General features: G+C 43.7%; 1 protein-coding gene across 1 annotated transcript in view; it reads left to right on the plus strand.

Moving 5' to 3' along the window:
- wdr90 (WD repeat domain 90) overlaps positions 1-20,245 on the plus strand; it is a 44,999-nt gene extending 24,754 nt beyond the window's left edge. The window contains exons 22-43 of the mRNA XM_056297068.1: positions 2,187-2,317; positions 2,407-2,568; positions 3,560-3,688; positions 5,210-5,343; positions 5,643-5,683; positions 5,763-5,897; positions 6,311-6,478; positions 7,621-7,709; positions 8,438-8,540; positions 8,701-8,822; positions 10,224-10,380; positions 10,887-11,077; positions 13,217-13,385; positions 13,823-13,946; positions 15,249-15,420; positions 15,666-15,788; positions 16,767-16,935; positions 17,501-17,631; positions 17,887-18,030; positions 18,321-18,440; positions 19,224-19,308; positions 19,620-20,245. Of these exons, the coding sequence (XP_056153043.1) occupies positions 2,187-2,317; positions 2,407-2,568; positions 3,560-3,688; positions 5,210-5,343; positions 5,643-5,683; positions 5,763-5,897; positions 6,311-6,478; positions 7,621-7,709; positions 8,438-8,540; positions 8,701-8,822; positions 10,224-10,380; positions 10,887-11,077; positions 13,217-13,385; positions 13,823-13,946; positions 15,249-15,420; positions 15,666-15,788; positions 16,767-16,935; positions 17,501-17,631; positions 17,887-18,030; positions 18,321-18,440; positions 19,224-19,308; positions 19,620-19,777 (2,957 nt within the window). The 3' untranslated portion in view covers positions 19,778-20,245. The remainder of the gene's footprint in view (positions 1-2,186; positions 2,318-2,406; positions 2,569-3,559; positions 3,689-5,209; positions 5,344-5,642; positions 5,684-5,762; positions 5,898-6,310; positions 6,479-7,620; positions 7,710-8,437; positions 8,541-8,700; positions 8,823-10,223; positions 10,381-10,886; positions 11,078-13,216; positions 13,386-13,822; positions 13,947-15,248; positions 15,421-15,665; positions 15,789-16,766; positions 16,936-17,500; positions 17,632-17,886; positions 18,031-18,320; positions 18,441-19,223; positions 19,309-19,619) is intronic.
- Positions 20,246-25,149: the final 4,904 nt, after the last annotated feature.

Raw genomic sequence — 25,149 nt, forward strand, 5'->3', positions numbered from 1 at the left:
GGACTGCCTTCTTCAGGTTGTTCCACAGACATTCTATGTGGTCTAAGTCTGGGCTTTGGCTGGGCCACTCAAGGACAGTTAGAGACTTGCCCCAAAGCCACTCCAGCATTGTCTTAGCTGTATGTTTCAGGTCATTGTCATGCTGAAAGGTTAACCGTCGCCCCAGTCTGAGGTTGTATGCATTCTGGAGCAGGTTTTCTTTAAGGACCTTTCTGTATTTGGCTGCATTTGTCCTGCCCTCAATTCGGACCAGTTTCCTTGTCCCTGCCACTGAGAAGCACCCCCATAGCATGACTGCCAGACATGGTGCTTGGAGTTCTGCCCAAAGAGTTCAATTTTTCCTCGTGCTCTGAGTCCTTTAAATGCCATTTGGCATACCTTTCTACCTTTCACTCGAGTGGCTTTCGTCGAGCCACTCTACCATAAAGGCCTGATTGATGGAGTGCTGCTGAGATGGTCGTCCTTCTGGCAGGCTCTTGCATCTCTACAGAGGATTTCCAAAGCTCTGTTAGAGTGACTGTTAGGTTCTTGATCACCTCCCTGACCAAGGCCCTTCTTGCCTGATTACTCAGTTCGGCCAGGTGGTCAACTCTAGGAAGAGTCCTGGTGGTTCCAAACTTCTCCCATTTCACAGTTATTGAGGCACTATAGGCACTATGCTCCTGGCAACACTGAAAGCTTTAGAAATGGTTTTCTACCCAAGCCCTGATCTATACCTCAAAGAGGTCCTTGGACTTAATGGCTTGGTTTTTGGCCTGACATGCAGTGTGAATTATGGGACCTTATATATATATATATATATATATATATATATATATATATATATATATATATATATATATATATATATATACACACACACATACACACACACACACACACACACACACACACACAGGTGTGTGCCTTTCTAAACTAAGTCCAGTCAATTCAATTTAACTTAGGTGGACTCCAAACAAGTTCTAGACACTCTCACAGATAATTAAAGCAAACAGGATGCACCTGACCACAATTTGTGCCACAGCAAAGGGTCTGACACTTGTGAAAATAACAGATTTCAGGTTTTTAATAAATTTTCAAAAAATCTCTAAAGCCATGGTTTGCACTTTATCATTATTTATTTAGTGTAGGTTGATGGGCAAAAATGGCAGTTTTATCCATTTAAAATTAAATGTATAACACAATAGTGTGCAAAAAGTGAAGGGGTCTGAATACTTTCTGAAGCCATTGTATGTACAGGCGCATACACAGAAAGACATGCGCACACACACACACACACACACACACACACACACACACACACACATCTTCACAGTCATGTACACTTGCAAACAACGACACACTCAAATACACATGGATATACATGAACATACACATACAGACACATGTACAATTAAACAGGCATACACTGACACACCAATACACCCACACAACACACTGACACGCATGTAAACATACACACGCACACACAATTTTACTTTATTTTTTCATTGTTTCCCCCTTTTTCTCCCCAATTATATCCAGCCAATTACCCCACTCGTCTGAGCCGTGCCGGTTGCTGCTCCACCCCCTCTGCCGAGCCGGGGAAAGCTGCAGACTACCACATGTCTCCTCCGATACATGTGGAGTCGCCAGCCGCTTCTTTTCACCTGACAGTGAGGAGTTTCGCCAGGGGGACATAGCGCATGGGAGGATCACGCTATTCCCCCTAGCTACAGTAAAAGATTTGTTTTTATAATTCTATTTGGTATTTTCATACTTTTTTATTAGCTAGTCACAGTGGAGGTAGACAGGAAATGGGGAGAGAGAGAAAGAGGGTAAGACATGCAACAAAGGTCACCGGCTGGATTCGAACCAGCGATGGTTGTGACCATGTGGCCATGTGTGCTCTAACCATTTGGCTACAGAGGTGACAGTTAAAGACCATTTATAAAAATGTCACACTTGTGTCCTCGTAAATACAAAAAAAAAGGTTGTTTCAAAGCAGAAGCAGCGAATGATAAATTAAAGGACTTTCGATAGCAAGTCTGATTGTCTGATTGACTGTTGTTGTCTTTTGCTAGTTAGTCTGTCTAACAGACCAATGCTGAGCCGTGTTTTGAGCCAAAATTGTTTTCACAAAAAGTTGAAGTGTGTTTATGACGTGGTTAACTTCAAGTCTTCTGTGTGACTCTCCTGTTACCCAGGTAATGTGGTGGCACGCGGTACTGAGCGTGCTCCATGCACTCTCACGGTGAGCAGTGATGGCCGCTCTCTGGCTTTTATTGGGCCCACGGAGTTCATCGTCACCATAGCTGATGCTCATTCTCTGGATGAGGTACATTCCACCTTGTCAATCCTAAACTTTAATCTTGTCATTCCTTGGTTGTCGCGGCAACATTATTCTGGCGGTTTCCACTCTGGTAGCTGCTCCGTGTGGATGTGGGCATCCTGGATATAGAGAGCACCAGTCTGGATTCTGCCCTGAAAGTCTGCTTCTCCCCGACCTCCTCTGCTCACCTGCTGGTTGCCACCTCCTCTAACAAGATCCTCTGGGTCAGCACCAAGACAGGCCGTCTGCTCCGACAGGTAATGGCGCCAACCTCCTTCCGTGGGCAGAGATGAGTGCCACCAGAATATAACTTTGGAAAGAGTCCTAATGATTTAAATCTTTTAGATTGAAAGAGTCAAAGTAGAAACTTGAGTCCAATAAAGACCAAATTCAGTTTCCTAACATTACTTTAAAGTTCCATTTTTTAAAATACAGATTCATTGACATGTAAGCCGTCAGCAGTGCATGTGAGGCTGTAAATAATTGTAGTGTATGTCCGTCCATCCATCTATCCATGACACAGACGCCTTACTCACCTCCCCTGTCAGTGATCTTCCCTCCAAATTGGATGACTGTGTTCTCAAGAGCTCAGAGAGGTGGTGATGTACAAGTCAACAACTAGAAATAACAATAATTAAATGCTAAATGTCAACATCATAACAATAATTTTGAATAAAAAGCAGGAGTGATAGTATGAATGCCCCCTCCCACACACACACACACACACACACACACACACACACACACACACACACACACACACACACACACACACACTTCTATTTGGGATACCTATCACTACCACTGATGATATTGGATATGTTGTGCATTATGCATGTGTCTAAAATATCCAGTGATGTCTATTAATTCATTGCCCTTGCTTAAATGGAATTGAACTGAATTCATCTGATAAATCCAAAGACATTTCGAAATTCTGGTGGTTTGATAAAAACAGCAGACCCTCCAGGTTGTTGTCAGTCATTCACCAACACTTTCAACCAACACATGTAAGATGAGCTGTGAAGAGGTGGATATTACAAACATGAACTTATAAATGGAAAAGAGAGGATGTGACTGGTAGTCAAACTCAACATGGATATCGTTCAGTCTCTGCCAGTACTTGTCTGATAATCTTCGTCACCGAATGCGATCACGTGTCAGCATTTTGGTCGCTCTCTGGGAGAAGCTTTGGTGTGCATTTCATGATGGCAGTGCTCGTGGGTTGAATCATTGTCCATCTTCACTAAGGTGTCCAAGGTGCACAAACAGCAGTTCTCCTCGCTGGCGGTGAGTGCTGACGGTCAATTCCTGCTGACCGCTGGACACGGGGACATGAAAGTGTGGGATTATAACATGCGGCTGGATGTCAACTCACAGGTAACCCACAATGGACTTACATGGATTTCTGACTTGGCTGTTAGTCTGCGCTGACATTAAAGTGATACTGACATCAAAATCTGAAAATTCCTATTGATAGGCTATGTTCTCAGTTGGAATGTGACCACGGAGAAATTCAGTGGCCAAAACAGCACATCTGAGGCCACTCGAGAGAGATCTGTGATTAACTATAGATGATGTCCAATGACAAATTGTGCCGGTGAACACATAGACACCAGTCAATTTGCATATAGGATGTGTCCATAGTGAGATGGAATAAAACCACCGAGAAGCCGTTCTTTCACCCCCTCCTGCTAGCTGCTTGGCTCGAGTTTGTGCTATTTTGCTGAGACTTTATTATCGATCTTGCTACGACGTATTGCTATCTATCTATCTATCTGTCTATCTATTTATCTATCTATCTATTTATCTAAATATCTATCATCTATCCAACAGTTATTTGTATCACCGAATCCTCCTCCTCGAAACTGTAATCCTCGCAGAGGATCTCCCTCTCGCTCTCACTATGCGACATTTTTTGTAAATAACAAGTGACGAGCGGTACCGAGCGCCACCCACCCAGGAAGACAGTAGCCAATAGCTTTGAATTCATAAAACCACACCTATTTTCGGGTTGTGATTCAAACTCCCAGTGTTAAAAAATGTGTTCGGAAAGGGCATGTCAGTCTCTCTTTAAGTCAGCAGTGCTAGCTCAAATACTTAGAGTATGAATTGCTCAAGAATTTGTGTAGAATTTTGACTGAACTTGGAAGTACTCTGAAAGATTTTTTTTTTCAACATACAGATTGAAAACTGAATGTGGTGCAAAGCCAAGGTTTGAAAAACAATCAAGGCTGCTTTTCTTTATAATAATAATGATAATAATATAATAATGGATTACATTTATATAGCGCTTTATCTAGATACCCAGAGCACTTTACATTGATGGGTGAAAACTCACTTCAACCACCACCATTGTGTAGCACCCACCTGGGTGATGCACGACAGCCATTTTGTGCTAGAACGCTCACCACACATCAGCTTGAGGTGGAGAGGGAGGAATCATTGAGCCAGTTACACAGGGGATGATTAGGTGGCCAGATGGAGAGAGCCAAGCTGGGAATATTTTTTTTTTTTGCCAGGATACCAGGGGACCCCCTATTCTTTGCGATAAGTGCCATGGGATCTTTTAATGACCAAAGTGAGTCAGGACTTCGGTTTAGTGTCTCTTCCGAAGGATGGCATCTCCTACGGCACAGTGTCCCCGTCGCTGCTCTGGGATTTATTTATTTTTTATTAGGACCAGAGGGAAAACTGCCCCCTACTAGCTCACCAACACCACTTCCAGCAGCAACTCATTTTCCCAGGAGGTCTCCCATCCAAGTACTAGCCAAGCCCACACCTGCTTAGCTTCTGTCATTCAGCAGAGCAAGGGTACATGTTGGTGTGGCTGCCAATATTTGTATTTATTTATCTGTAAACCCTCACATGTAAATATAATATGTGCTGTGTCTGAACCAGATGTTTAGAGGCCACAGTCAGCCAATCCGTCAGGCTAGCTTCACACCGGACCAGCTGGGAGTAGTCTCCGTGGGAGATGCCATATTCTTCTGGGACTTCCTTGCAGACCCACCAGACTCTATGACTGATAGCCAGTAAGGACCCAGATTACTTGCTGACTGTTTTGATTGAAACATGTTACGTGTTTTAAATCCTATGTACTTTCAGCGCTGCATGTTCCATGCGCCGTTTGTCCATCTTGGTGGGTTAATCACTGGAACAGCAAAATTACTTTTAAAGATTTGTGTTAAGTCTGTCTGTCACTCTTTATGCCTCTGTGTCTCCATCTGCCTGTCATTCTCTCCATCTCTCTCTCTACCTATCTGTTTCTGTACAGATTTTGTGTGATATAAGCTGGTAAATAAAACAGATTCTCACACTGATTTATTCACAGCTCACCAGCCAAAGTGTGTTCAATCTCACCTCCCACATCAGGTAAATCCACTCACAACACTGTAGTTTAACCTGATGTAAATTGTTGAGATCGCTAACAGCTTCTTTGTCTGTACAACAGCACCGAAGACTCGACCGGAGCCAGGCGGGAATAGAATACTGCTGTCCAATGGGATGCCCCGACAGATGGCTCCCCTCCCCTCCTCACCCCCGCCGCAGCTGGACATCAGCCCCATGGACCAGGCCGACCAAGAAGGTGAGCTTCTCTGGGCCATCTTTACTGAGTCCGCTTGAATTTCTTGTCACATGGTTTCTGATTGGAGATCAAATGAAGCTAACGTGGGTTTGAGAATGGAGGGTCACTGGTTCAAATCCCAATTGGGGGAAGTCTTCCCCTCTACCCCAGCTCAAAATATTGAAGCACCCTTGACCAAGGCTCTTGAGCGATGGAAATAAAAATTCATGCCCACTGATTATGATATAAAATGAAACATTTCAGCCATAACCAGAACTTAAAACAGAGCTGAAACTGCGTACATGTATTTTGCTATAGATTTATGCTTTTCTGTCAAAACCGAATTACACCAGGATCAAAAATTGTTAATTATGCGATTGGTGTTATTGAATTGAATTATATTTATTTTGCTCTCTCCTGTTTCCCTCCTGCAGCTTTGGCTTCCTTGTCTCTCTGTGATGACCTGGAGCTGTCGCAGTCAGTCCCAGACTCCGCTCCAGGCCCCTCTCGAAACCCAGCGCCTGCTGTCTCCTTCCTCAAAGTCACAGAGCTGACTGCCTCCTCTTCTGCACACAGCAGACAGAACAGAGACAGTGACAATGGTAGATACCCTGCAGTGACTGTGTTTACCTGCAGACTAATAATTCAATCATAAACTGATAAACGCATTACTATGACTTCAGAAATGGTCATGTCAATGACTTTATCTGATTTCCTTTATCAGGAAAAGTTGAAAATCGGAGTCACCGTAACATAATTAGGGCGCTAGTTTTTGGTCAGTCTTTCGTTTTATTCGTGTCAGTAAATGTCTTAGTCTGGTTTCTCTCTGTTTTTTGAACCTGAATGAAAAGTGCCCAGATACAGTGAACCAGAAGCAGTTTATGTAATACAAACATGAGAATAGCTTACCGCTAACTCCAACAGGATGGCAAACAGTATTGCCCCTCTAACTGTTCTGTAAAAACGAAAACGAGAAAATACAAAAATATGGGCGTCTGGTTGGCGTGGCGGTCTATTCTGTTGCCTACCAACACAGGGAACTCCGATTCGAATCCCTGTGTTACCTCCAGCTTGGTCGGGCGTCCGTACAGACACAACTGGCCATGTCTGCGGGTGGGAAGCCGGATGTGGGTATGTCCTGGTCGCTGCACTAGCGCCTCCTCTGGTAAGTTGGGGCACCTGTTAAGGGGGGAGGGGGAACTGGGGGGAATAGCGTGATCCTCCCATGCGCTACATCCCCCTGGCGAAACTCCTCACTGTCAGGTGAAAAGAAGTGGCTGGTGACTCCACATGTATGAGAGGAGGCATGTGGTAGTCTGCGGCCCTCCCCGGATCGACAGAGGGGGTGGAGCAACGACTGAGACGTCTCGGAAGATTGGGGTAATTGGCCAAGTACAACTGGGGAGAAAAAAGGGAGGGGGGGTCAAAAATACAAAAACAGGTGGAAAAAAATCATCAGATATGCTGGTTTGAGGACTGTCGCTGCTACCTTTGGGCAGTGACAGGAAGTATTAGAAGAGCAAGCTATTACATTTTTAATAGCCGTGTTTACTTCTACAGCCCTAAATTACAGTTACAGCCCTAAATTACAGTCTAATAGGGCTTTACATTCACACAGTGACAGTGAACCCACTCAATGACAGTGAATGCGTGTTTGACACGTGTCACGTTCCTACTTGTTGTCTTGGTGGCTGAGGTGAGTTTTCTCTGTCTGATGCTTCTGTTGATTTCATTTTCCTGTCAGATTTAGTTGACTTAAAGGAAAAGAAGCCTGTACGTCCAGACTGCTATCGGCACTTTAACCAACGTTTCAAGACCTCTTCCCTCCTTGAGGTACACAGCATATTCTTATGTGCAGTTGTTATTAACTTGTAGGTAGAAGTATAATGAAATACTCGAAAGTGTAGAGGTGTTGTCGGTGCATAAACAATCATTTATGTTATGATTGATTGAATGATGAATGTTGATGAATGATTGGCGGCACGGTGGCACAGTAGTTAGCGCGGTCGCCTCACAGCAAGAAGGTCCTGGGTTTGAGCCCCAGGGTAGTCCAACCTTGGTGGTCGTCCCGGGTTGTCCTCTGTGTGGACTTTCCATGTTCTCCCCGTGTCTGCGTGGGTTTCCTCTGGGGGCTCCGGTTTCCTCCCACAGTCCAAAGACATGTAGGTCAGGTTTATCGGCCATTCTAAATTGTCCCTAGGTATGACTGTGTGTGGGTGTATGTGTGTATGTCGGCCCTGTGTGATAGTCTGACGGCCTGCCCAGGGTGTCTCCCCGCCTGCCACCCAGTGACTGCTGGGATAGGCTCCAGCATTACCCGCAACCCTGAGAATAGGATAAGTGGTTCGGATAATGGATGGATGTATGACTGAATGATTGTTAGTTGTAAGTAGATGGACACATTGACATATTTTGCTGGATTCATTGACTTGCAAGTGTAGCTGGATAAACAAACATGAGTTGATAGGTGGATAAGTATTTGGTCAGTTAGTTGTTTGATTGAATGGTTGATTTGCTGTCCATTGTAGAATAATCACTTTTAGAATGTCTCTCCAACCCAGACTGCTGCAGCTCCCCAGCTGGGAGAGGAGGGCTTGAGTTTGAAAGCAGTGATTGGCTACAATGGAAATGGACGCGGTAACATGGTGTGGAGTCCAGACACAGGTAATGCCTTGCCTCTACTATTGTTTGTTTCAGGCCTATTTGCTTTTTAAAAAATCTTGAGAAAACTGTTTTGTTCAGCACCGTGTAAAAGTGTTTTTGAAAAGTGATCTTGGAAGCAATACAGATATATTTTCATTATTATTTTTCACCTCCATGTCAGGCTTGTTTGCATACTCATGTGGCTCTGTGCTGGTGATGGAGAACCTTCACACAGGAAGTCAGAGACATCTGACAGGCCACTCAGAGGAAATCTCTTGCCTGGCCATCACAAATGATGCACAGGTGACCTTCTCATGTCAGGAACACAATGTCACAAAAAAGTCTTCTCATCATAAAGAGTGTAAACACCCGTCTGAACAGCAGCTGTGAGACATCCTTACTCCAAAAGTGCTGGTCACTTTTACTCCCCAGCCTTTGAGTCTGATTTGCTAGTTTAGCCACATTTCTCTACTGGCTTACATCGTTTGCTTTTTTTTTTTTTTGTGTGAAGATTTGCTTCATATTATTGCTTGTAGTAACTGTACTTTACATGTTACTGTGTCTTTTTTAACCTTGAGCTTAACACCTCTATAGCTGAGTACTGTTAAACCTCATCCCTATTGTAGGGCATAAACTGTTGTACCTCAGTCCTCTGGTATTCTCAGAGAATAGCTCAACACATAATTGAGACTAATCATGCATGTTTCTTTAAATTTATACCATTGGAAATTCATATTCTGTCAATCAAAAGAGGATGCTATTAGTCAAAACTCACCACCCTGGTGGGGATTATGACAGACACTTGCAATGTTTAATTTGAAACGTCAGTCAGCTTGCTAAATACGGACACCTCAAATTAGTGGCGCTTTGTATTGACTTAAAAACACACTCAACTGTCGAGGGCAGCCACCATTTTTTGTCTGAGGTAAATGTTTTTATGGTAACAGTTGCTTTTTCTCAGCTGTGGTCAGATCGGGGAAAAAGAATATTGCCGTGTACTGGTGATGTGTGGGTCAGGGTTTTTTTTTTCCTTCTAAATTTATTTCTGATTTTTCCCTTTTTCTCCCAAGTTAGTGGCCAATCGCTCCCTATTTTAATTCAAACACCCACCCTCATACTGCATGCGTTCGCCAACTGCATCTCTCCGGCCAGCAGTCTCAAAGGAGACGCCTCACCACTTCCGTGACAATGCGAATCCAGGCCGAACCACTGCTTTTTTCCGACACACACAGAGACGCATTCATGTGACTAACACAAGCCGACTCCGCCCCCCTCCCGAAGACAGCGTTGCCAATGATTGCTGCCTCATCGAGTCCGGCCATAGTCGGATCTGACGAGACCGAGGCACGAACCCCGGTCCCCAGTGGGCAACTGCATCGACCCAAAGCCGATGCTTAGACCGCTACACCACCGCAGACTTGGGTCAGGGTTTTTTTAACACCTGTACCCGCCTGAGCCATTACAAGAGCCAGTTCACCCCACCCGATCCACTAAAATATGCGTTTATTAACCAACCGAACCCAATCCGCAAACCTCCAAATTTAGCCTAGGCTCCTGTAAGGTGAGCAGCATTCAAAGCTCTGCTCTGCCGTCACGAGAAAAACATATCCATATTCATTTTATACAACCAAATTTTTTTTGGAACTGGATAGAAATCTGGCTGAGATCTCCTGTAGCTCAAGGTCTGTGTTCTCTTCCTCCCAGAAACTGGTATCAGCAGCCGGTGGCAGCAGAGGCTCCAGGAGCCTTATTTGCATATGGAATGTCCAGAGTGGAACCTGTCAAAACTCCATCTCCTACCACAGGGGGGCAGTGCAGAGCCTCGCCTATTCCAGGGACGACAACTTCTTCCTCTCCGTTGGTCAGTGAGGTCCTCTGAAGTCCTCTTTGGATGTGAGATGAGATGAAACACCCTTGTTGGATTATTTAGGATGGACAGTATATCAATAAGAATACAAGCGAAAAATTAGCATTTTCAGCATGGTGATACAGATGTGCTTTTGGCATAGCATAACATTAGCTATGGTTGCTTATGACTGATGAAGAGGTTGAAAAATTTACTGGTTTACAGCTGAGCGCAAGAGCATGTATGCAACAGTAGCTATTCAAAGTACTGTATTTAAAGCTACAATCCCGAGTTTTACATGCAAACAAATGTTCTTATTCATATCATTTATCACTGACAAAAAAAATCACTTTTTATGCGAAAAGGTGTCCTTTTAAACAAAAACTAGGATTTTTGCTTTAACCCACTTCAGATTTCTAACTTGAGCAGGAGAGGTAGCCACAGCTGATCAAAAAATAAAAACAAAAAATTGCTGCTTTTAATGACGTCAGCACTGGATGTTGAACCCTCTACTCCTGCAGGGGACTACTCTGATCCGGAGGTGGCGCTATGGAGCAGCAGGACCTTCCAGCTGCTGACCAATGTTAGTTCATCAAGCCCTCTTCATGAAGCTGCATTCAGCCCCTCAGCAGCCAACCAGCTGGCCTGCGTGGGCAGCCAGGGGGTGCTGTTCTGCCACTTCAGCACCCAGGGTCTAGGCGTAGAAGTCAAGGTAACTATTGTAAGCTCACTGAAATACTACTACTATTTGTATTGCTACTACTATAATTACTACTACTGCTGCTATTACGAATGCTAATACCACAGGTGCTATCACCACTACAACTACTCCAACTACTAGTACTACTACTTCTATTGGTTGTACTACTACAACTGGTACTACTAGAACAGCCACTTCCACTAGTACTTGTACTGGTTCGGCAAAATTTGAAATAGTTTGATCTTTGGAACAAATGCTCACGATGTAGTCTTTAAAAGGGGGCGGGGCTAAAAGTACATCTGTCGCCATCTTACAATGCTGTGATTGCAACCATTCCCCAATCCTCTGTGAATAGTACACATTGCCCAGTGTGCAAACTAAACCATGGTTTTCAGGGGAGCTCACTTTTTTTTTTTACCAGGGGGTGCTTGCGTGTGCCTCAAAGAAAGGGCTGACTCTTGTTGCAAAGAAACATTTATAGCTGCAAGCATGTAGGTGTACTTGGCTTTATGTCAGCACATCTGATATATAGGAAATGTGAAGGTATGCCACCCGCGTTGTGTGTTGCGACGGGGCACCATTTTGTTAGGAATGCGCTCTGTTAGGCACGTAAAAACAAGAGCCTTAACAAAGCAATCTGAATGATCTGTTCATTGAAAAGACTCAAAATAAATGTATTTTGACTCATGTAACGCCGCCTGGCTTTGTTGTCTTGCAGTTCCATATCATCTGGATAAGCTGAACCATGAATTCAACAACAGCAACCTAATATTAAATAATCAGTTAATCCAGAGGTTTCAGCATCTGGACAAGGTCTGATTCTGGCATTCGCTTTGTGAGACTGTCAATCACAGATTGATAAAACTGACTCCAGTTAATCTTGCCCCTGCCCTCAAGGAGTTCAGCATCTTTAAACAGGCCCAGGGACATGCGCTGTTTGGTCCTCAGTGTGAATTTACCTCTACTCGCTTTCATGGCTTTCAGTATATCAATAGTCTGCTGAATGTGGCGACCAGCATCCTAGAGACATGTCTCTGCTGAAGTTTCAGTGAGAGGCCCTGCAGCTCAGGGAGTATGTCTTTCATGCAAGCCAAATCCAGTAAAAACCCAGAGTTGGTGAGGTGTTTGTGTAGCCCCAGGAATTTCTTCCCCTCGGTGTCACTGCGAGATCCTCGCTTGCTGTTTTGAAGTGGCGCGCTAAAGCAGGGTAGCTATTCCAGACTGCTTTTACACTATTAAAACTACTCGCCACCCACCTGATGTTGAATATCTGTCTGATTCTCAAAATTAGCATATTTAGATCTGCAGCTGCTTCTTCAAGCAATCTCGCATTCTTTGCATACTGGTGGTACAGAGAGTACAGCTTGGAGATAAAAAAAACTGGAAGTGGTTACATCCAGCAACCTCTTTGAGAGAGTCAAGGACTGCCCATTCAAGGCGGTGGGCCAGACAATGTATGGACTGACTGTTTGGGGAGTTACGTTTAAGCCTTGCAATCACTCCAGTGGATTTGCCAGTGAGAACTGAAGCCCCATCTGTGGCGATGCTGATGAGGCGTTTTCCCCAAAAACTCAAGTTTGTTTTTTTCTGATTGTGCCGCCACGCTTCGATGGCAATGGCAAGAATTGTGTGCATGCCAGTATCTTTATTAAAGGTGAATTAGTGATCCTCATATGAATCATGCATCAATAATAGTGTAATTTTACACATGATCCATGATGATGAAGACACAGAAAAATAGAAGTGCATAGCATATTGTCAATATTTTAGAGATACCCCCCCCCCCAAATTTCACAAATCATATTTTCAGGGGAGCTCGTGTCTTACTAAGGTCCCTCCAGCTCCCTCGTAGTTTGCACCCTGACACGGCCATTGTAACTCTAGTTAATGGTTACGGCAATTTGCATATGAAACCGATGGTTGTTTTGGGTTGTTATGCCACTGTGTTGTTTATAACGGTGGGGATACCTGCAGTCAGCTGAGACTGAAGAGGTCACTTAAGATAAAGGATGAAACGTTTCTGTAAATAAATGCTGTGTCCAGATAAACTGATTCAACTTTCTGTGATAAAATGCAGGTAGTGCTTTTCTACTGTACAGATCTCTGGTGGACACACGGCCTAAGCGTTGACCCATCTTTACACCCTTGCAGGTCCAGAGGGCGAGCACCCCAGCAGAGGTGGGCGATGTCGAACTGACTGCACTATGCTACAACTCCATGTCTATCCTTTTCACCGCCACCAACCGAGGACAGGTGTGTGCCTGGGACTGCCACACACAATGCTGCTTCATGACCTGGGAGGCTGACCAGGGAGAGATTGGTACATACAACAAACACCCGTTGTTAAAATATGTTAAGAGTCACACATATTCCTGACAGTTCAGTTGCAGTGGTCCACACGCAAAGAAAAATCACCAAAAAGTTGTGTTTTAACACAAGATAAGCTGTTATACAGTTTTGATATAGTGTTCTTGATTGGAAAATTGGTGTTTAGGCACAGAAAAAAAACATGCACACGTTGCTTTTGCATATTAATCACACACATAACATTTCATTAGTGAAATGTGATTGAAGATATACTCGCAGCCACTGGACGTATCCATTGCAAAAGCTTCTAGCTCCCTGATTAAAGGTCTTAAACTATAGACCACAACCAGTTTGGGTTTTGTAGAACTTTGTGGGTCTGTGTGGCGAGCCATTTGGTTCTTGCAATGTTTGTGTTAATCGGATCTGCATTGAAACACTGTCTTCGTACAGGTGTGCTGTTGTGTCGAGGGAGCCGGCTCTTGACAGGTAGTAACACCCGTCAGCTGCAGCTGTGGAGGGTGGAGGCTGTGCAGGACCTGAGGCCTAGGACAGAAGTCTCCAGCATGAAGGATAGGTTTGCAGGATTCAAAGCGCTCATTCCTGTCTTTTTGGTCCGCTGTGTCAGAGTGGTAGATACCCATCATGGATATTTGTTTTCTGCCTGAAGTTCTCCATTAGAAATGATTATTGATGAATCATTATGCAAATGAAGTAAAAGTAATTAAATTGTTCTTTTTAAGCTTGGGTGTTTGAATAACTCTGAACTGGTCAGTAAGCTTAAGTGGCTTACTCACACCTACCTTTTGGTTTTTATTTTCAAGGCATTGGTGACTATTATTTTCAGAAGGCACCTTGAACGTTTCATTTCAGAAATGTGGCTCCAGGTATGCTGTCAGTGCAGACAGTGCAGTGTAATTACAGTGGCTCGCTGTTGGTCTGGAGAATGACGCACACACGATTTTTGAATCCTCAGGAGATGAGGAAGCATTCTCACTCAGCAGTCTTTTGCTGCACTTTGGTTACTTCAGTTAAAGACTGTAGTTTTCTTATAGCACGGCTCCATTGGGAGCAGCAAGTGGCAAGTCTGCTTAAGAATTTGAATTAACTTGAGCTTATTAGAAATGCGCGGCTTACCTCCGGCTTGGTCGGGCGTCCCTACAGACACAGTTGGCCGTGTCTGCAGGTGGGAAGCCGGATGTGGGTATGTGTCCTGGTTGCTGCACTAGCGCCTCATCCTGTCGGTCAGGGCACCTGTTCAGGCGGGAGGGGGAACTGGGGGAATAGCGTGAGCCTCCCACGCACTACGTCCCCCTGGCGAAACTCCTCACTGTCAGGTGAAAAGAAGCGGCTGGCGACTCCACATGTATCGGAGGAGGCATGTGAGGGGGTGGAGCAGCGACCGGGAAAACTCGGAAGAGTGGGGTAATTGGCCAGATACAATTGGGGAGAAAAAAAAAAGAAAGAAGAAAATGCGCAGCGGCTCCCCTGAACAATCTAAATCATAATCAATTATTTTTATACTCATTTTAAGGATTTGTTCTTTTAATTTTTTTCTTGTTGTTTTTCCAAGTGCTATGTAACATTGGTTTTAAAAAGAAATCATGAAAGTTTGCAATGAATAATTCAAATATATCTCCAAATAGGTATAGGTTGTATGACAAACATGGATAATTATCACATTACGATGTGTTATAGTATATTAAAACTTTTATAATGTTGAATATGACACATATTTTCATATTTTTATGTCATATTTTCACTGTCGTAGAGCTTGCTTGACAAAAATCTTTCTGCAACCATCATCTAGTCATCGTCTAGTCGTCTCTCCAGTTAATGGCTGCTCAGTTCTCACTGGTTGGTTGTGATTGTCAATCAGCAGGGCCCAGGTGCTGTTGGAGCAGGAAATAAAGCTAGACGGGACAATGGTCAGTGCTGCCTTTGATGGACAGATGAACATAGGAATCGTTGGCACCACAGCAGGCACCCTCTGGTACATTAACTGGGTGGACAACACAAGCATCCGTCTCATCAGTGGACACAAGACCAAGGTAGGACTCCTGTCTGCACCACACCATGTGATGAAGAGGTTTCTGCTCAGACGCTCAGCGTGGACGCTGACGTCAAGTTTATTTTGAGAGCGCCAGCGGTGGAGGAGACTTTTGTAAAAGGCTGTTTTGACTTTGTGTTGTGTTGAATGATGAGGAGTCCTGCTTTCTTGTGCAGTGTGACTGTTTTTCAGTCTCCACTTCATCACCAAGACCTCATGGTGGATTTGTTTTCCTCTGATGTCCAGGTGAACGACGTGGTGTTTAGCTCAGACGAGAGTCACTTCGCCACCTGCGGTGAGGACGGCAGCCTGAGGGTGTGGTCGGCTTCCACCAATGAGCTGCTAGTGCAGTTCCAGGTGCTCAACCAGGTGAGCCAACATGCAGTTAGAAAGGTCACAACAGTACAAGATAATGAATGTACAATAAGATACATTGAATATAATAATAATAAAGAATAAAAAATAAATGGGACTGTATCAAGGCATTGGGCCTTATTGCCATATCTGAGACCGAAATCCGACGCAGAACCTTTGCTGCTGGCCACTCCCTCATTTTCTCCATTATGTCTGAACATTGTTGTGTTGTAGTGTTGTTATTCTATGTTAAGTACACTGAGAGAGCCATTAAACCGGAGTCAAATTCTGCGTATGTGCAAACCTACATGGCCAATAAACATGATTCTGATGTCTCCAGTTGCGCACCAGTTAACTGTCAAACACTGACTAAAACTTTACTAAAAATGTTTATATTGCTTTTTTAAATATATATATATAGAATACACTTTATTCATCATTTGTACATACATACAATGAAATTTACTCTGCATTTAACGCATCCTAGCTGTGTAGCTAGGAGCAGTGGGCAGCTGCAGTGCCTGGGGACCAAATCCAGTTCTTTTTCCTATTGCCTTGGTCAGGGGTAGAGGCAGGAGTATTAACCCAAACAAACATACATGTCTTTTTTTTATGGTATGAGGAAACCGGAGTACCCGGAGGAAACCCACGCAGACATGGGGAGAACATGCAAACTCCACACAGAAAGGATCTGGGACGGCCTGTGGGTCGAACCCAGGACCTTCTTGCTGTGAGGCAACAGTGCTAACCACTGGGCCACCATGCCACCCTTATCTTGCTTTTTTATTTTGTTGTTGACAGCAACTGCAAGGAGACATTTCATGTCTCTGGCTGCACTGTGTGGAACTGTTGCACATTAAAAAAACAAACTTGAAACTCTTGAGGATGACAAAGGCCTGCTCGACTAGAGGAGAAAGAAGAATGTAGTATGTGTAGTGACCTTTTATTAATGTTTTTATCCCCCCACCTTCTGTGTGTCCCTGTGTTGGTCAGGGTTGCGGCTGTGTGTGCTGGAGCCCTGCTGCCTTTAGTGGTGATGCTCGCATTGCAGCAGGATATAGCGATGGTACCCTGAGGATCTTCCAACTAGCCTCCTCAGAGATGGAGATGAAGCTGCAACCCCACACTGTGCCAGTCACTGCCGTCCAGTACTCTGCCAGTGGTGAGAGAGGAGGGGGCTGTCTGCCGGAAATCTGCTGAAAAACTTCGATCTTTCAGGCTCCCTAATGGCTTAGTTGGTCAAATGTGTGCCATCATGTCTCAACCTGACGTTAACGCCTTTGGTTCAGATCTGGCCAAGGACTTCTGATGCCTCTCATCTGTTCACTCTTCTCCTTTCTATCCTGTCACTCTTCACTGGACTATTCTAATAATATCTGAAAAGTTCATCTATAACCATACCTAACCTATATCTCTTTGCAGTTGTTAGACTTCTTCCAGTCGGTTTTAGTATAATAACGTAATAATGAGATAATAAGGGTCATTGGGAGTGCAGAGGACCCAAGATAAGCGTCTATTTCTCACAGAATTTGACCTTTGAAAGTTTCTTTGAGCAAAACACTGAACTGCTTATCTACCCTGGGACCCTGCACTTTTGACCTTATCAATGGAGGAGGAAAGGGGCTGGTGTTAGTGGCAGGAGTGAGGAGAATTACCCCACAGGGATGTAGTGAGGTATGACATCACACTGAGCCACATTTTCATCCTGTTCATTTTGCCTCCAACAGGTCATGTGATCCTCTCAGCAGGGGAGAATGGGCTGGTGGCAGTGAGCAGCCCTGTGAACGGAAAGACCCTCCGTGTCTTCAAGGACCACAAGGGGGCGAAAGTGTCCACCATCCAGTGTGTGACCAAACAGGTTAGCAAACTGAACCAGCTTGATACTTTGGTAGGTTGGTAAAGCAGTAAGAGTAACGAGGTTGTGGACTTTTTTCCTGTTTAAGATCTCCACCCTCTTATTAACTAACTCCTTCAAAATGATTGACGGCATAAAATGAAACTCACACCTCCCTGTGGAGGCAGGTCGAGTCAGAGGAGTGTGTTTAATGATACAAAATTATGCGAATGCTACGAGACTGTTTAATTCAAACTTTTTTTTTTTTTTTTTACCCAGTACAAGGAATTTGGGCTGGAAGGAAACGAGCTGTGGTTGGCTGCCAGTGCTGACAGACGTGTCAGCATCTGGGCTGCTGATTGGCTGAAGGACAAATGTGACCTCCTGGATTGGCTGACATTTCCCGCTCCCTCCTACTTCGAGGTAAGGATCTTAATTTTACCCACAAGCGGTTTAAAATGGATAATTCAGTTTTTTAATGGAAGATCTCTGTTAACTTCATAAAGATAATAGCTTTGATGTTGTTTGTTTGGATAGGGATTTTTCTTTGGTCTTTGATCTGTGTTTATGATACTGTTTTTATGATAAATGAATTCTTTTAAAGCACTCTAACTTTCACAGTTGGACTTCATGAATTGCATGAATTTAATGTTTTGTTCCAAAGTGTTAGTCTGTTGAGCCTCCTGTCTTTGTGCTTCTTGTATGTCTGTTAGGAAGGTGGTGCACCCCCTCCCAGCCTGGCTTCATTCTGTCCTACAGACTCTGGCCTCGTGCTCTACACAGGATATGCCCTGGAGAAAGAGCTCATCTTCTACAGCCTGGCTCAAAAACAGGTGCTCAGCTTTCACTGGGGGACATTATGTTGATGCTTTGACTTTTAACAGAAACTGTTGAGAATTTTTCTGTGGTTTCAATATTGTTTGTTAATGTTAATGTGAGTATGACTGGGATTTTCTTGTGCAGATGTGTGGGGTTGTGATTAATACAGGTTCTGAGAACCAGGTCCAGTTTCAAGAATTTATTAAGTGTTTATTGTACATAAAATCTTAATTCTTCTCCAATTACCCTTAAGGCCAGATGATGACTTCTGAATGCATTATCATTTTTTCCAATTTGGGAAAAGCTGTGACTTTGAACATTGCAGTAATGTGGCATGTTGTGGATTCTCCTGGTGGCAGACAGTATTAGTTACATCAATGATATTAACGCAACACCAAAAAATACTGGTGTTTTTTTCATTACTCAATGAAAGCTCATACAATTGCATTAGCACAAGAATTACAACAAGCTTCCATGCTTTGTAAAGTACCTACTGATTTTTATTCCACAACAGTCTCAAAGGAGTTGATGTTGCCTTCTGGCCAAGTGATGTTTCTGATATCAAATTGTATCCAGACCTCGGACCACTTACAGTCTTTCACACAAGCAGATGAGTTTACAAATTTGGAGCCTAACACTTTTGTGGAGGATTTGCAATGCACCAGACAAATACTTCTCTAGTGGCAGAAGCTGGTAAAAGCAAGTTATCACTGATATTAAAAAAAATGAGCAAGACCACTGTTACTGCTGTGGCAATTCTAATGTAATCTCCTAAAGAAGGCCTTTCATCACTATAGGTAATAAAAAAGGTCGCTCTGCACCACTGGGCAACCTGCTTCAGCGTCAGTGCCAGGGGTCAGCTGATAGCTGTCGGCTCTAAAGGTATGTACCAGTACCGGATATATGTACCAGGACCAAAAGATATATGCCTGCCAATAAACTTATTTTTTCAAGCATTCTTAGCATTTATTTGATAGCTTAGTGGAGAGAGAGGGGAAATATCTGGTAGGGAGTGGAAATGCAACACCGATCTATGGTTCTGCTCCAGATATGAAACCAGGATGCTGCCATCAGGTCTTACTCTGCATGATTCCACCTACTAGTAGTAAGAGATTAAGAGAAACATTTGAGGAGGCAGGCAACTATACTAATGTGTCATTACCGGGCCGGACCTGGTACCGGTTTCTCGACAGAGCGTGTGCTGAAGCTGATCCAGTTGACCAGCGGTCGCTTCCAGGACTTCCTGCACCACAGCGACTCCCTGCAGTCATGTCGCTTCTCCCCTTCTGGCAAGTTCCTTTTCACTGCCGCCTACAACGAGATCCACTTGTGGGGGGTGAAGAGTCTGTAGGCGCCTCGTTCTGGGGCAGGAACAATCGTTTGTTTGACTTTGAAGGATTTGTGACCTGGGAGGATGTGTGAAAATGGTTTTAGTGAACAGAATGACAAAATGGTTGTATTTTAAACACCCCCTGCACAAGTGCCTGGACTGAAATGTGTGTTTTTTTTTTTTTAATCTTCCTTAGAATAATTAGTCTTTTTGTATTATATTATTTCATTTTATGGGTGTTTTATGATACTATATCTCGTCTGTTGAATATTTTTTTTTACAGAACATTTTTAATTGATTTAGGAAGTGTGCTGTTACATTTTCTGTACTGTTTTTTACAAGATTGTTTTTTCTCACATTTCCAGTCACCTACTGGATGTTTGTATAGTCCACATTATAAATTATGTTTATATTAAATAGATTTATGTGGTACTTTTGTAATCTTTTCTTTAAATTGTTCTAGATTTCATCTCTGTAGGTTAACCACCCATATGTTAATTTATGAGAAGTGAATGAGTCCTGGTGTAATTTTTAATAGTGGACAGCCCATCACTGAGTGTGGTCTCTGGAGTTTCATACGTAGCTAAAAGTCAGCATTGTCATGTTATTGTCACTATTTTTCTCTTAATTATAATTCTCTTAAAAAGCTTGGCACTAGCTAGTTCATGTATTTCAATATAGAAACTGCACAAACTTGAAACATCTGGCTGCTCTGGGAGGTGATCGGATGTTTTCAACCTTTTGAAATTCTGCATTGATTTTTTTTCTTCACATTTTTATTTTTGCTGCAAAACCGAACGACAGAATGTTGAGTCTGTCAATGGGATTTGTTGTGTGATTGGCTGGTTACGGTTGGCTGTTGCAGGTTTCGATGGGCTGTATTATGGGTTACCCTGCTGGTTATTATGGGATGCCCCGTGGTTGCTATGCACCTAAAATCACTGTGTTAATAAATACTCAGGCAACCAATAAGTAACTGTCCACCAAGCACTTGTAAACACATAGCAACCACATGATTATCGTCGCCAACACTTTCAGTGAGGTCACAACGTTTTCCTCAGGAAATGGACTTTGTTTTGCTCGATGTTAAAGTCAAGCTAAAGGGAGCCCGGTGATGGAGCTTCATTCATTTGAAGTAAAAGAAGCTGTCATACAAATTGCATCCAACATGTTGGCTCTAATGTTAAAGCTGATACCAAATTAACATCTGCATCTGGTCAGTTTTATTTTGGCCTACATGTGAGCCTTAGGATTCACGTGTACAGCTGTTGCACTGCAACGTGAATTCATTGCAGCTTGCAACAACTGCAATAGATGCCTGTGCAATTAAAGGATTCATGGATAAGATACTTTTTTTAATGAAGGAACACTAATCATCAGAAATTAAAATCCAGTGCAAGTGAACGGCTTCATGCACTTGTCCAAAGGATTTATCTCGTCTTATTTTTAACCAGTGTGTTTTCAGAGCTTCATGGACATATTTTGGGAATTCTATCGCCAAACAGGAACAAATCTCCTAAAACTTGTTTGACTGGGCTGTTTGAAGGTTAAAACTGTTTATGATGTGTTGCTGTGTAATGTTGTGTACTGTGTGCCAGGCTTTAGAGCAGTCTGCAAGGGCCCTTACATCAACGGCAGCCATTTGGACCAGGGTGCCTGGCAACCAGCTAAGTACCTGACTACATTAATACCCAGCTCTGGCCTCCCAAGGCTCCTCTGATGCACACTGACCACAAGTAACCCTCCACCCACACACACACACACACACACACACACAAAACTCGGCTCACACTGAAGAATGCAAGCCTCACCTATAAAGAAATCTCCATTTCAGAAATCATAGGCCCATTGGACCGGTACACCTTATGATGATACATATTTGACAGCTCAAATCCAGTTATTTAACTTGTATATTGTTCCTTTGTGTAAGTGGTTTGAAAAATAGCTTCACGTCGCCGCATCGTGGGTGTTAATTGCACAACAGACATCGCTCCTACTCAACAACTGCTTCGTGATAATTGGCCCTTAACTGTGTTTGATTCAAGCTTCAGTGCAGTACCACCATGCAGGCTGCATCTGCTGCAGAGATCCATGTAAAGGAAAATTATGGTGCTTTTTGAGAGGTGGACTCAAGCGTGTGCTCCAATTGTTATGCAAGCGTGTAGCTCCACTGCAAACTAAACATAAATGTATCCTCACATTTCCTTGTGTGTTATGAAGGAGACATGTCATTAGATACCGACAGCAGGGAGACGGAGGAGGCGTAGGGCAGTAGCTGCCAACCCCCCGTGTAGAGCTCAAATAACAAAGTTGACTTCTCGTGTTGTTGAGCTGAGCAGCTGTATTTGTTATTGCCAAACTACCTCTTTATTTATCACCAGAAAATAACAACCACAACGGCCCGGCACATCCTGGACCTTTCTGATTGTCTGCCTCGTTCAGATCAGTTTTATAATTTCAGCTCGCCCCCAACTTCCCTCCCAAAACCTCTTCATGTTGACTGAAGTCTGCTCAGGATGTCTGGACACTCATGAGCCAACTGACCATCAGCTTTGCAAGGTTATTTGTTGTCAGTGCAGTAACTTGGATGTGGCTAGATCAGTGGTTCTCAGTCAGGTCCTCGGGTACCGGGGGTTTTCTATTTTGCCTGGTTCATCACATTTTGCAGGTTTGCCAGCCTCCAGTCAGGGAGGTTTCACCTGGAACAACATGTGAATGTAATGTTATACATCTCAACCGAGTCAGACATGGGTGGAAATTGCAAATCACAACATGCACAGTCATGCTTGGGGCAGCACGGTGGCCCAGTGGTTAGCACTGTTGCCTCACAGCAAGAAGGTCCTGGGTTCGAACCCCAGGCCGTCCCAGGTCCTTTGTGGAGTCTGCATGTTCTCCCCGTGTCTGCGTGGGTTTCCTCCGGGTGCTCCGGTTTCCTCCCACCATCAAAAAGACATGAATGTTAGGGTTAATACTCCTGTCTGTGCCCCTGACCAAGGCAATGGAAAGAACTGGAGTGGTGCCCGGGCGCTGCAGCTGCCCACTGCTCCTATACAATAGGATGAGTTAAATACAGAGAACAAATTTCATTGTAACCTACTATGACAACATAAAGTGGGTCTCGTTTTCTTTCCAACTGTTGCATGTCAACAGCTTTCTCCTCTGTCTGTTCAGACATGGGGAGGTGGACACAATAAGAAGCACTTTCAGTAATACTTATCTCCTGTTCATGTACCACTGACAAGCAGTCTCCCTAATCCTTCACTTGTTAACTAACTTTTCAGGAATCAGGAACATTTATTTGTCATTTCATTTCATGCATTTGAGTACATGAAATGAAACGAAATATCATTTCCCCAAGCCCACAGCAGTGCAACACAAAGACAAGAACACATATATCCAAACTACAAAAACACATCTATCCAACATATCCCAAAAAAAATGTCACTGTCCAAAAGAGCGTACGCCAGCCAGGATGACTGTCAGAACTGCCGGTCTGCATGGGCTAGCAGTTAGCTTTAGTCTGCCCCGCTTCCGCGTCCTGTCAGATCGCCCTCAGTGCTTCCTCTTCGGGCACAGCTCCAGGCAGGGCCGTGGTCCTCGGGCCCACCGGACGCAGCAGACCAGGCTCTCCCAGCCGATCCAACACCAGCTCTCCCAGCCAGACACCCTCAACACACCTCCCTGCACTCCACATGACAACCCCAAAAACACAGTCAACGCCAGGCGAGGCCACCGCCAGACCGCCCTTGGTGTTATCGGAACTGCCGGTCTGTATGGGCTAGCAGTTAGCTTAGCCTGCCCCCCTTCCGCGTCCTGTCAGACCGCCCTCAGTGCTTCCTTTTTGGGCGCAGCTCCGGGCAGGCCCGTGGTCCCTGGGCCCACAGGATGCAGCAGACCAAGCTCTCCCAGCTGATCCAGCGCCAGCTCTCCGAGCCATCAAACGAAGACAAACTTAGATGCAGACATGGACAAAGACGCTGCATGGACGGTACTGGGTGAGGCCTCTGTAAACGTGAATTCGCGCCGCCATCTTCCCACACCAGTACTGGGTGAGGCCGCTACAAACGTGAGTTCACGCCGCTAATTATTATTTTATTAAACTCATTGACTTTTATTAACTATTATTAAGCTCGTATTAACAAACATTTATTAAACATATCAAACTTTTATTAATGAACTAAACTCTTATTAACTGAATATTAGCTATGTTTTTGAGCTCCAACAGTTCAGAGACAGATGGTCAGCCACAGTCACAGCAAATTCCATGGATTAACAACATGGATTAACAATGGATATGTACAGACCACCCTGTGATTATTATAAATCTGCCGTCAGCTCCTGATCCTATTACTGGGCTATTCTCTCAAACAGATGTAATTGTCTCTTTAAATCAACAAAATAACTTGCTATTTGTCTGAGTTGTCCCAGAAAGGAAACAAAATATTAAATTACAATACATTTTTAACAGCCTTGAAAGTCAGAGCTGTATGTGCAGATAAACTATCTTATTTCAAGGTATTCTAGAGCTGGTGACTCACCTCTAAAATGTTTTTCATGAAGATAAAAGACTGAGGATGCATTGAAAACCACACAAATTACAGGAGTATCCAAGGAATTACTTTAATTAGTTTCACGTGCAATCAGTTTATTTTCCATTTATTTTGTGTTTCATTAGCACACAAATATATGTACACCAAAAGAAAAGCAGTGTTTCCTTTATGTTCGTTAAGGAGTTGTGGACCACCACAGTAAGTAGGTACATTACAACCACAGCCAGATAAAATGCGAAATTCCATCCATCCATTATCCAAGCCGCTTATCCCAACCGGGGTCGTGGGATGCTGGAGCCTATCCCAGCAGTCATTGGGCGGCAGGCGGGGAGACACCCTGTACAGGCCGCCAGACCATCATAGGGCCCACACACACACACACACATTCACACCTAGGGACAATTTAGTACGTATTTAGTATATATATATGTGTGTGTGTGTGTGTGTATATATATATATATATATATATATATATATATATATTGCTCCTTATTTGTTGAGCACTTTCCCTACCGTTGTGTTTCTTTTAACGAAATTATATACACACACACACACACACATATATATATAAAGCTGATTGCTTATGGCATGAAACAGGCTTGTACTGTCTCAAAGAATTTAATCGATACACTAGATTATTTTGCTCCTTATTTGTTGAGCACCTTCCCTACCGCTGAGTGTTTCATTTAACAAAATTTTATATATATATAGTATATATATATATATATGTGTGTGTGTGTGTGTGTGTGTGTGTGTGTGTGCGCGTGCCCAAGTATTTTATAGGAATGCTGTATGCCTCTGTTAAATGACTTTGATGAACTGGCATTAACTCACACTTGTTCA

Source organism: Lampris incognitus, chromosome 17 (genome assembly GCF_029633865.1).
Source record: "Lampris incognitus isolate fLamInc1 chromosome 17, fLamInc1.hap2, whole genome shotgun sequence".
Classification (NCBI taxonomy): domain Eukaryota; kingdom Metazoa; phylum Chordata; class Actinopteri; order Lampriformes; family Lampridae; genus Lampris; species Lampris incognitus.